This window comes from Cyprinus carpio, chromosome A23 (assembly GCF_018340385.1).
Source record: "Cyprinus carpio isolate SPL01 chromosome A23, ASM1834038v1, whole genome shotgun sequence".
Taxonomy (NCBI): domain Eukaryota; kingdom Metazoa; phylum Chordata; class Actinopteri; order Cypriniformes; family Cyprinidae; genus Cyprinus; species Cyprinus carpio.
The window spans coordinates 7,416,422-7,429,474 of NC_056594.1; the positions used below are offsets into that span (position 1 = coordinate 7,416,422).

At 41.6% G+C, this 13,053-nt stretch overlaps 1 protein-coding gene across 1 annotated transcript in view; it reads left to right on the plus strand.

The window, feature by feature from the left end:
- cntn3a.2 (contactin 3a, tandem duplicate 2) overlaps window positions 1-13,053 on the plus strand; it is a 75,393-nt gene that overhangs the window by 47,703 nt on the left and 14,637 nt on the right. The window contains exons 12-13 of the mRNA XM_042712849.1: window positions 3,057-3,184; window positions 11,887-12,056. Of these exons, the coding sequence (XP_042568783.1) occupies window positions 3,057-3,184; window positions 11,887-12,056 (298 nt within the window). The remainder of the gene's footprint in view (window positions 1-3,056; window positions 3,185-11,886; window positions 12,057-13,053) is intronic.

Below are 13,053 nucleotides of genomic sequence, written 5' to 3' on the forward strand. Positions count from 1 at the left end.
TTTACATTGTTAGATAAGACATTCTACTTCAAATAATTGCTGTTCTTTTGAACTTTCTTTTAAAAAAAAATCAGTTTCGACAAAAAACATGAAGTAGCACAACTGTTTTCAGCATTGTTAATAATAAAAATAGTTTCTTGAGGATTAAATCACATTAAAATGATTTCTGAAGGAACATGTGACACTGAAGCGTGGTTTAATGATGCTGAAAAGTTGGCTTTGCGTCACATGATTAAATTACATTTTGAAATATATTCCAATAGAAAACACTTATTTTAAATTGTAGTAAGCTTTTACGGGTTTGGAACAACGTCTCGGTTACGTATGGTAACCCTCGTTCCCTGAAGGAGGGAACGGAGATGTCACGTCGGTAACAGACTAATTGGGATATCTCTTCAATAGACCAATCTACTTCGAGTGTAAACTAAACGAGCCAATGCACATTGGCATGCAATTACTGCATCCAGCTGCTGCTGATCACAGCGTGAGTATAATAAGGCAGCAGGTTAAATGCATAATGCATACCAGGTTTTCGTTGAGGAGCCGAGCCGGAGACCCGGCGGCTCAGCGGTGGTACAGCAACTGTGGCGACGGGACGTGACATCTCCGTTCCTTCCTACAGGGAATGAGGGTTACCATACGTAACCAAGACGTTCCCTTTCAGTCGGTCACTCTCGACGTCACGTCGGTGACCAAATAATTGGGATCCCTACCAAAGCACCATGGGTGCCTGCGCCCCTATTAGGTGTAGGCCGGGGCTCGGAACAAGTAGTTCCACTTACCATTGTTAAAGCACTACCTCACTGGGTGAGATTGGATAACACTGGGAAAACGTACCCGTTGCACTGCGGAAGCCCCATCTTTCCCGAAGGAGTTTTCGGAAGCAATTACACATATGGCATCCGTTTAGGTGTATATGGAGAAACTTGAGGTGATTAAAACCCTTTTGGGAAGGCAGAAGTCTGCCGGGGAAACACAGACTCTAAAGCTATACCATGGACTATACGCATACGAGTATCGCTTAGGTCTCAATATGGAACCCAGCCTTCCATGGTTCTCACTGAGTGAGAGGCCTGGTGCTGGACGTTCTGCCGCATCCAGCTGCCTAGGGTGATGGAGGAACTCAACAGGGTCTACAGTATGGACACTCTGGAGCAGTTTTAGCAAGCCGACACTAACTGGGGCCTCTCGGTGCCACTACCCGTTTGAGGTGAGAACACAGGAGGATACCGGCTTTACACGAAGGCTATAGAACCTAGCGAACGTGTTAGTAGTCACCCAGCCCGCAGCTCTAGAAATATCTGTCAGCAAGGCACCACGAGCCAGCGCCCAGGAGGGTGCAACACTTCTACTTGAGTGAGCTCGCAACCTGAACGGGCAGGGCACACCCTGTGCCTGATAAGACAGGGTTATGGCATCCACGATCCAGCTGGCCATCTTCTGCTTAGAGACGGCATTCCCCTTCTGCTGGCCTCCGTAACAGACAAAGAGCTGGTCTGAGGTCCTAAAGCTTTGTGTCCGGTCTACGTAGCATCTCAATGCTCGGACGGGACAGAGCAAAGCCAGGGCTGGGTCTGCCTCCTCCAGGGGCAGTGTTTCCAGGTTTACAACTTTGTCTTTGAAGGGTGTAGTAGGAACCTTGGGCACGTAGCCGGGCCTGGGCCTCAGGATTACCTGGGAGTCAGCCGGCCCAAACTCTAGGCACGAATCGTCGACAGAAAGGCTAGCACCGACCACGCACGTTCCTCTGTGAAACCCCGCTGTAAAACCCCATCCTCATATCTGCTGGAGGGTCCAGCTCTATCGCGTCCTTCGCCAGTAGGACTGCGATCTCTAACCACAGAACAGGGGCATCGGACGCTTTCACTGTAGTGAAGCGGACACCTCTGAACTTGGGGGGATGCCAGGCGAACTGAATCACATAGCCAAGGCTGATGGTCCGCAGAAGCCAGCGAGACGGGCTGAGTAGCGCTGACCAGGCGCTCAGAAACCGTACAACTGGGACCAGCGGAACCACAGCAATACCCGCAGGGGGGCAGCAAGGTGGAACACAGAGACCCAACTCGGCTAGTGAGCAGACCGGAGAGGGGTGTGGGGTGCAAGGCTCACCTGGTTCCACAGGTTGGCAGAGGGTGCGTGAAACAGCATCCTTATAAGGACGATCCGTCCTCTTTACAAAGACGTACCCGTGAAGCTCTTTTACAGAAATTTGCTCTTTAGGAAATGCTCTTTTAGTGCTGAGGCGCACAGGGGAATTGGCCGCTTGCAACATGACAGGGGGTAGTGCAGCATGAAGTGCGCAACCCACTCGACTCGGGAATGACCACCGCTGAAGCGGCGTCTCACCAACACACAAAGCTTCTGAGAGCGTGCTGAACTTGTAGTTCACAGCAGACACAGTTGAGCAGAAAGCTCGGCTCTGAAGAGAAAAGCTGGTATGCATTGCACCTGCTGCCTTATTATACTCACGCTGTGATCAGCGGCAGCTGAATGCAATAATTGCATGCCAATGTGCATTGACTCATTTAGTTTACACTCGAAGTAGATTGGTCTATCGAAGAGATATCCCGATTAGTCAGTCACCGATGTGACATCGAGAGTGACCGACTGAAAGGGAACATGGGGGTAAGTGATTAATGACAAAATTTTCATCTTGGGGTGGAGTATCCCTTTAAGAGCATGTATATTAAGAGTATGTTAAAATTGTCATGAAGTCATATCATGAAGGTTTGGAAGGAAGTCTAATTCAAATGATGCGGTGGTAGATTGAGCAATGCAGCCCACTGTTATAGCTTGCCGACTTTACATTTGAATGACTGTTTCGTGTGAACGCACACTCTTCAGCTTCATTGTCTGTCAGGTAGCTGTATACACTGAACCATGGATAGTGTCCAATGTACAGAGATTTATGTGCCATTCTAAAGAAACACATTATGTTCTTCTTACTACATTTACTGTTCCCAAAAGATAAAACACATTTGTACTCGGAATCTAGCTCCATTATGAGTTAACCAAGTTTAAATTTGATTTGAGAGGATTGTGCTTCTCTCCTTTAGGATAACTTTACTCCCTGATGGAACACTTAGAATTACAAATGTGACCAAGATGGACGGGGGAAACTACGCTTGCTTGGCTAGAAACCAGTTTGGTGTGGCCAGCACTACAGGAAGACTACTGGTCACAGGTATGGATTACTGTAACAGTATTACGGTCTGGGCTTCCTCTTTGCTTTTTCTGCAGACAGAAGTTATTTTAGATTGTCGTTTAGCTGCGGAAATTTATGTGGGAAGTGGTGATTTCTTTCCAAACTCTGGGGCTTTACAGTTTCAGGCAATTGGGTTCTTGATACAGCTGCAATATTAATCAAAATCATGACAGTTTCTTAAAAAGATAGTTAATCAAAAAATAAAAACGTCATTTACTCTCCCTCGTGGCATTGCAAACATTTCTTTCTTTTGTATAACACAAAGAAAGATATTTTGATGAATGTCTCAACCAATTTTGTTCATACAGTGGAAGTCAGTGGGGTCCAACAGTTTCAAGCTTCAAAAAGGACATAAAGGTAGCATATACGATGAACAGAGCAAAGTGAAAAAATTGTAATTTACCACCAAACACAAAACAAAATAAAAATTTAAATACATGAATAAAATCAAAACATCAAACATCACTGCTTTTTGTGTCATGACATTTCTGTTATGACATGTTCAGTCACATTACATGCAAGAACCAACAAGGTTTTATGTTATAAATGTGACATAGGTTTAATATTGGTATCCAAAAGCAAAAAAACAAACTTAAGTTCCTTGAAATAAAATAAAAGAAATAAACTTAAAACGTATGTCCTTCAGATAGTTTCTTAATCAACATTTCTCATTTGCTTTTACTTTAACTTGATGTACTATATATATATATATATTATAATTATTGTATATATATATATATATATATATATATATATATATATATATATAATAACTAATAATAATGACAAATAATGGTAAAAAACAATGAAATACTAAAACATAAACTACAATTAAAACAAAACAAGAAAAAAACAAAATAAAAACGAATTCAAAATATGTTACAAAAATAGCTATATATAGTGTCTCAGTGATACTAAAAATACTCTGATGTGACGTATTTGACATATTTGATTTAGACTCTGTATACATGAATTGATCTTTAATTTATTTGATCACTTCAGAAAACTTCCATTAAACCACTTGTGTTGTATGGATTACTTTTATGCTATATGTGCTTTTTGGAACTTAAAACTATTGGAGCCCATTGACTTTTATTTGTGTAAACAAAAACAACCAAAACATTCTTCAAATATCTTTGTGTTTGACAAAATAAAGGAAATAATACAAGTTTGGGATAACACAAGGTTAAGTAAATGAGAATAACTTTTTTTTATTTTTCTTTTTTGAGTGGAATATCCTATCCTATCCTGACCTGCCAGTTACCCCAGAACAACATTTACATTTATGCATTTAGCAGGTGCATTTATCCAAATCAATTTACAATAGAGGGGAAAAAAGCAGCAAAAGCAACAAATAGATTATTCCAGAAGAGTATATACAAAGGTGTTCTGCCAATTACTGGATTTCTGTTTCATGAAGTTAATATTGTTTTAATAATGCATTCTGAAAGGAAAGTTGTTTGATTGCTTTCTGGGGCTTACATGCTCCTCTAGTGTAATGCAATGGTTTGAGCGGTTCAGCTCTCCAACTGGCAGGGTTTTTTTTTTTTTTTTTTTTTTTTTGTCTCAGTTCAACTCAACAGGGAAGGGATACAGAGGCTTTTTGTGTGTTGTTGTAATTACCCATTTTCATGCTCCGCTTATGGCATTGCAATTACCCTGGATTACACTAATGGAGTGTGTGAGGATGTAGGTTATAGGTTGAGCGTGCACAATTTAGAGAGAAAAATATAGAATGCTGCATTTGCACTCTGGGTTTTGCTGAGAATACAATCTTTTACAGCAAATTCCATGCCAACAGATTTGAATATGAATCTAAATGGAAGTAACATCTGCAATAAGCTACTGGGCACTTGTAAAAACATTGATGTCATTAAAGGGGTTATATCAATTTGTCAGAATTTTCCTTGATCATCTGAAATTCATTATTCTATTTTTTTTTTCTGTTATTTAATTTTCAGAACTGAAAAAAAAAATCATTTATTGTAACTAATTATTAAAAAACTAAAACTAAAACTAAATAAAAAACTGAAATTGAACCCAAATTGACCATATTTATTTCCTTGTGTGTGTGTATGTGTGTGTCTAATGTTTATATAGATATTAGGGATGTAACAGTACACAAACATGACTGTTTTGATGTCACCGTTTCGGTACAGTTTTGGTACAGCAGGGGGAAAAGTTTTTTTTTTTTTCATTAAACAGTGGTTTAGTGAACAAATTTCTCTTTCTTTAAATAAATAACATTTTCTTAGGGATAAAAATCTACCTTGGATTATGCTCTAACTATAGTGATTCCTTTTACATAAGGCCTACTATAAGGTTACAGTTAACAACAGAGCCCAAACTTACATTTAATTACTACTGTATCATTTTTTTAAATATAACAAGCACCACTCACCTTAAAAAAATAAATAAATGTATGCAAGCATGTAAATTGCACATGTAGATTTTAAATTAACTTCTAAATTATAAAAATTATATTTGTTGGTGAAATATATTCATTTACATAGTGCCTCTCATAGTGATTTTCATAACGGATTTATTTAAACATTAAATAGTTAAGACATCACTAACAGTCTAGTATAGTCTAATATTTCGTGAAATGGTCTTGTCTAGACTTCATTTATAGTGCACTAACGAGCTGTGTACACTGATGACTGCCTGAGTTAAATGAAATGCTACATGACGTTTTGTTTACAAGCTGTTTTATTGCGGTCTTTCTGCGGTTGAAACTCTTGATTGAGCGATTACATGAGGCGTGAGATGTTCATTCATGTTTATTTTGTGTTAAAACTAGTAATAAATATATTGACCAAGATTGACCAAGGCTCAGCATCTCTCCAGTTTTTGCAATTTTGGAGTATTTTTCCTGCTCATCTCGGGTCTGTTTATACGGAACAGCTTTGCCTTAACATCTTACACCCGACAGGAGCTTTTGGATATTGGTTTGCACTTTTCCAACAGTTTTGTCACCAATCCTCGACTCATCCCTGAGATCTCCAGAACACCCAAGGCTACGCGTTCTACCTGGCCGGGCGGAAGTGCTCGCAGTCGGCGTCGAGATCATAAATAAAGGCGGGGGAAGCGTGGAGGTCTAGGAGCTAATCTAAAGCTAACACCACTCCAGCTCTCTTTACTCAACATTTTCCTAGCTAATGTGCGGTCATTGGTGAACAAACTGGATGAGTTACGATTTCGCATCACCCATAGTAAGAGACTTTTGGATTGCAATGTCATGGTTTTCACAGAAACATGGCTACACAGCAACATACCCAATAATGCTATTGCTCAGCTAACCTAGAGTTTCTCATGGTTAAGTGTAGACCTTTTTATCTGCCGCGGGAGTTAACTTCCACCATTATAGCTGCAGCCTATATTCCACAGGATGCTAATTCCAAGCTTGATATGAATGAACTGCATGCGGCCATTAGTAAACAACAGACTGCTCACCTGGAGGCTGCTTTTATGGTCGCGGTTGATTTTAATCACTCCAACTTAAAGACAGTGCTCCCCAAATCTCTCTCACGGACATTGATATTTTTACCTCCACTGTACTGGATTACATCAACACCACCATTGACAGTGTTACAACAGAGAAACAGAGATCACAGTGGATGAACAGGAGGTGCGAATGAAAGCCCGCAAGCCTTAAGATCTACGGAAGTGCGGCCACATTTAATTTTTTTTCTTTTTGGAGTTATAACGACTTAATTTTCTCTCGTTATCGACATCCTGCTGAAAGCCCGCAAACACTTCCGTACAGATCAGATGATGCTCAAGCCTACAGCAAATACAGGGGTAACCTGAGGAGGGGCATCAAAAAGCCATGTACTGCTACAATCTAAAAGTAGAGGAACACTTTTCAAACTCTGACCCCCGACGCATGTGGCAGGGCATCAGTGACTACAAGCCAAGCAACTCCTCTTCATCCCTCACAAACAACCCATTAATTAACTAGATAGCTTAGACAGCAAGAATTACTTCCAATCATTCCACAAAAGTCACACCAACCCCGACGGCATTTCTGGACGTGTGCTTAGCTGTCAAAGCTGGCAACCCGTCGTTACGAGCATTTCAGGACGTTTAAGTGCTTAGGGCATGTGCAGGGCAGCTTGCCTGTAGCAGGATGAGCTCAAGCCACAGCCAAATACAGGGGAACCTGGTCTTCACAGACATTTTCAATCTGTCCCCCGACGCATCACCCAAGCAAACTCTCTGCGGTCACAGACCAACGAGCTGCTTAAAGTCCACATCCATTGTGTCAGCACGCAAGGCTGCTGGCCAAAAGGGCATGTGCACTCCTCCCCACTCACCCAAGAATAGGACGTGCCGGAATGACTACCGCCCCGTACCACTAACAACTATTGTTATGAAGTTCTTTGAGTGATTGGTCCTAGCACACCTCAAGGACTGCCTCCCACCCACACTGGACCCACACCAATTTGCCTACCATAGCAATAGGAGCACAGATGATGCAGCACGCACAGTGCTGCACTCGGTACTCTCACACTTGGACAATAACAACATCAATATGCACGGATGTTGTTTGTTGACTTCAGCTCAGCATTTAACACTGTCATTCCCTCCAAGGGACTGCCTACAGAGAGGAGGTTCAGCACCTGGCCACATGGTGCACTGACAACAACCTGCTCCTTAACACCAATAAGACAAAGGAAGCACGCATGACCCCATCCACATTAACGGGATGGTTGTTGAACGTGTCTCCAGCTTCAAGTTCCTGGGAACTACCATCTTGGAGGACCAGTCCTGGACCACAAACACTTTCAGCCTGGTCAAGAAGGCTCACCAGCACCTCTTCTTCCTCAGGACACTGAAGAAGAACCAGTTGTCTTCAGCCATCCTGATGAACTTCTACCGGTGTGCGATTGAGAACATCCTGACCAGTTGTATTACAGTCTGGTATGGGAACTGCTCAGTTTCTGACCGAAAGGCACTGCAGAGGGTGGTGAAAACCACCCAACGCATCACAGGGACACCACTTCCTGCTATTGAGGACATCCAGAGAAAACGCTGTCTATGTCAAGCTCGCAGCATTCTTAAGGACTCCTCTCACCCTGACCATGGCCACTACACACACCACTACACACTCATCACCCCCCATCATCACTTTATCTGGTTTACAACAACAACAAAAACCAGTTACACTTGTTATTACTTGCACTACTGTCTGTTCATTCATACAGAATACTGAATAATCAATTTGCACACTGGAATATTTTTCTATGCACTTTGTTACTGTATGTTGCACTAGTGTAAATGATGTTCATATGTTCATAGTTTCTGCTTATAGTGTACATACTCTTATTACACAATCCATCTATATAGTATATTCATAGTACACTTATCTGTATATCATGCTGAAAGTATTTAAAAATCTGTAAATTATGTCCATAGTACTGCCTTATCTGTATATTTATTATACATTTGTAACATATTGTAGACACTGTATATCCTGTACTTACTGCTTATTGCACTTCTGGTTAGATGCTAACTGCATTTTGTTGCCTTGTACCTTACATGTGCAATGACAATAAAGTTGAATCTAATCTAATCTAATCTAAAAAGAGGAAGAGATGATTGCGCTGCCATTTGAACTGAGGCGTTTATATGGTGATCTGTCGCGCCACATTTTCTGAAAAAAAGGACATAATTTGAAAGAAGAAACTTTGTTTCTTATTAAAAGTAACAATATATAAAACTGGAAATTTTCAGTAAAGTTCTACTTGTGCAGTGGTTAAACAATGCTGAATTTGTTCTGTACACAGGCGTAACGAATGGAAAATTTTCGGTATGAATACGTGTACCGTTATACCCCTAATAGATACATTTCTTTATATAAATTTGTTTCCCTATCAGTCAGTCACATTCAATGTTATGTCGACACTGATGTTAGAGCTCTTACTTGGGAGCCCCAATCACCTCTAAGCATTACAAGAAACGGCCAATGACAATTGGTAAGGGGAATTTGCATGCCAAGCCACTCCCTGTACATATGATTATATAAGAAGCTCCAGGGGCTTGCATCCACTCATTCAGATTTTTGCTTCAGAGCAGATTGCTTTGTGAGAATTTTCTCTCTCGTCTAAGAGAAATCTTCAAGAAACAACAAATCCTTCACTGCAGGAGATTATCAGCTGTGTCAGAAAACAGTGCATTCAGTGGTGTGTTCACCTCTTCTTAGCATGGATAAATGCTGTGATCCACCCCTGGATGCTTCAGCCTAAAATTTCCTACAGCTTGCATGGCTGAGAGTGTCTTTCTAGATGTTTTTCTGACCATGTGCTTCTGGGTGCTGTATTTTCCTTACCTTGGATGGACGTAATCGCTGTCTCACGTGTCTGGGCCGCAAGCATGCTGAGATGGCTTTCCCTGAACGCCATGGACATCTTGGCCAAGGCCCTTAAAAAAACTGCATGAGGGTAGTTCTGAACCAGTGGTCAAGCTTCCCCCAGGAAGAGAGCATAGCCCACTTCTCAGGGTGCCGTTAAATCTTCCCAGAAGACCTCGTAGTGTCCTTGAGATGGGCGACCTGGAGATGGAAGGGGTTGCCTTCTGTCTGTCTGTGTCTCCCCGCGTCTTTACAAAAGTCACAGATGGTGCCCTGTCCCCACTTTGGGAGAAGGACATCTGAGTCCTCAACTCAATCTTGACGACTGGCTTATATTAGCTCACTCGTGAGATCTGTTGTGCGAGCACAGGGATATGGTGCTTCAGCATCTCAGCCACCTGGGGTCAACTGGAAAAGAGAGCAAGCTGTCCCCTGTGCAGAGCATCTCTTTTCTCGTTATGGAGCTGGACTCAGTCAACATGACAGCATATCTCACGAACAAATGTGCTCAGTTGGTGCTGAACTGTCTGAATTCATTCTGGGGTACAACGACGGTTCCTCTAAAACAATTTCAGAGACTCCTTGGGCATATGCCATCTGCAGCCACAGTTGCACCACTTGGGTTGTTACATATGAGACCACTTCAGCACTGGCTGCATAGACAAGTCATGAGATGGGCATGGTGCTGTGGCACTCACCAGGTCAGCGTTACCTCGGTTTGTCACCGACTTTTCAGCTCATGGTCATACCTTGGTTTTTTATGGGCTGGCGTGCCCCTGGAGCAAGTATCGAGGCATGTTGTTGTCACAACAGATGCCTCCAGGAGGGGCTGGGGCACTGTATGCAATGTGCATGCAACTTTAGTCTCCTGGATGGGACCTCGACTGCAGTGGCACATCAATTGCCTCGAGTTGCTGGCAGTACTGCTTGCTCTTCGCTGGTTTTGTCCTTTGCTGCAAGACAAGCTTGTGCTCATCCACACGGACAACACTTCAACGGTTGCATACATCAACCATCAGGGTGGGGTATGCTCCTGTCACATGTCACAACTTGCCCGTCATCTCCTCCTCTGGAGTCAGACCTGGCTCAAATTACTGTGTGCCGTTCATGTTTCGGGGAGCTCAATTGTGCAGCTGATGCGCTCTCACTGCAGTTTACCCTTCCAGAAGAATGGAAACTCCATGCCCTACTGGTCCAGGTGATTTGGAGTTGATTTAGGCAAGCCCAGGTGGACCTGTTCACTTCTCAGGTATCCTCCCACTGCCAGCTGTTCTCCCTCACAGAGGCACCCCTTGGCATGGATGCTCTGGCACACAGATGGCCCCGGGGTTTACACAAGTACGGCTTTCTCCCAGTGAGCCTCCTTGCATTGACCTTGTACAAGATCAGGGAAGACGAGAAGCAGGTCCGGTTGGTTGTGCCATATTGGCCCACCCGGTCCTGGTTTTTCAATCTCACAGAAGTCTGGCTTGCAGCACCATTCCACTGGTTAAGATATGTGCGCTTATCTTCTTGCAGTAAGTTCCCCATCTGGTTATTCCTGGTTAATTCCTCCAACACCCTGTGGCATTTAGACTCAGCAGAGAAGTCTGTTTCCACATCCAGTATTTGGGTTGCATGTCATTAGTCACCCCCTTTTACTGGATTTGGTTCCATACTTTGGTAATCCTGTATGTTTTTACAATGGTACAGTTTCCCTTGGTAAACCTGTGTATTCCCTAGTCTTATTCCTAGGCTTATTGGGCGTTGGGTAGGTTACGGATCAAGGTGCATCTGTCCTTATCAGCACCTGCACCTTCAATTTTCTTAACACAATTCTGGTTGTGGCGCTTTCCATAGGGATCCCTAATGTCAGTGTCGAAGTAACATCGAACGTGACTGACTGATAGGGAACGTCTCAGTTACATATGTAACCACATTCCCTATTATGTCTCTCAAGCCACAATCATGAACTGTGTTGAATTTGGGGATGCTTCTTGGCTTTGCTTACGAGTCTGTGGAAATACATTGGGATGCTTCATCATGGGATTAGTAGTTCATTCACTGATAAGGACACAGTCTACAACATTTGTCTGCTTCCGATTTTCTAATATTTTAGTTTTGCTGTAAATCTTAGAGTCGGTTTGTTTGGTTTCAGTCTCAGATTTTTAGTAACTGGAGCATTGATTTCAGGTTTTGCACAAATGTCACGTTTTTCTTACGAGATCTGGTTGAAAACATGGCCCTTGAATTCTGTGATTTAGAATTTTTATATACTGTATGTAAATATTTACATTTATTATACATTTATTCATTTAAATGAATCAACTTTATGTGTGATTTTGAGCAGATCCCACACAAATCACCCAGGGTCCAGTGGACATGGAGATCATTGTTGGTGAGAGCATCGTACTGCCCTGCCAGATCTCCTGTGACCCTGCTCTGGATGTTTCATTCTCCTGGGCCTTCAATGGGCAGCTCCTCAATAAACTGGACCAACATTATGAACATGTGGGTGGGGTAAGTCATATTTTTTAGATATTCTTTCTGTCTGTATTCTGCTTTATACTGTTTAAAGTGTCATAGAAGACTGTTAAGATGTTCAACAAAAAATCTAGCATTTCAACTTCACCAAACAGTGTATTCACACTTGTGCTGTGCTGATTATCCTTTACCTAATTTGTGTTCCCAGTCAAAAATTACCAGGCCTTTTGAAAATTGCTATATTAACAACAAATCCTGTATTCAGTCTTTTTGTCAGTTTGTTTTCTTTCAGTTAGCACTTTTTGTAGTCCTTTTTGTAACTTATTGATTGTAGGCCTCACTGATCTGTGTTTATGCAAAAATAATTTTGGCAATGTTCAGCGAAAAACTGAGGTTTATAAGTTCAAATCGATTAGGTCTGCAATTGGGCAGTTTTTTAAAAAAATGAAAAAAATATATATATTTTTTGGGGGGGCAGAGGATGGGAGTTATTTCATGTGTGAGAAAAGTTAGTAAATTTTACTCCAATGTGAAATTAATTAGCATTTTTGGTGAAAAGAAAATCCTCTCTGGGTCAAAATGACTAGAACACAACATTAGGGTTAAAGGTGAACTCAGTTATTTTTTGTTTACGTTGCAAATTGCAAATATGACAGTTGTCGTGGACTAATTGAATTTAATTAAAATTAAAACTTTTATTTGGCTGATCATATGACTGCAGTCTGCATCATACTGTATGTGAATGAAAATTATTTTAAACAAATTTATAAATAGTACTGTTCATTTCTATGTGTAAAACCTTTCTAATGAAGAAAAATACTGAGTGTTCCTTAAATGTCTCTGTACTATACAGCTCTAACAATGAAATGAATTTATTATACTCATTATACTCAACAAATGTCAGATTCTGAGGGAGTTAATCCAGTAGTTTACTGTTTAATGCAATTATACTCTGAGCCAGACCTACTGTTAAAATGTGGAAGACTTGGCTGAGATCAATTCATCACTCTCTTTTTGAGGTTTTTAGCTGTTC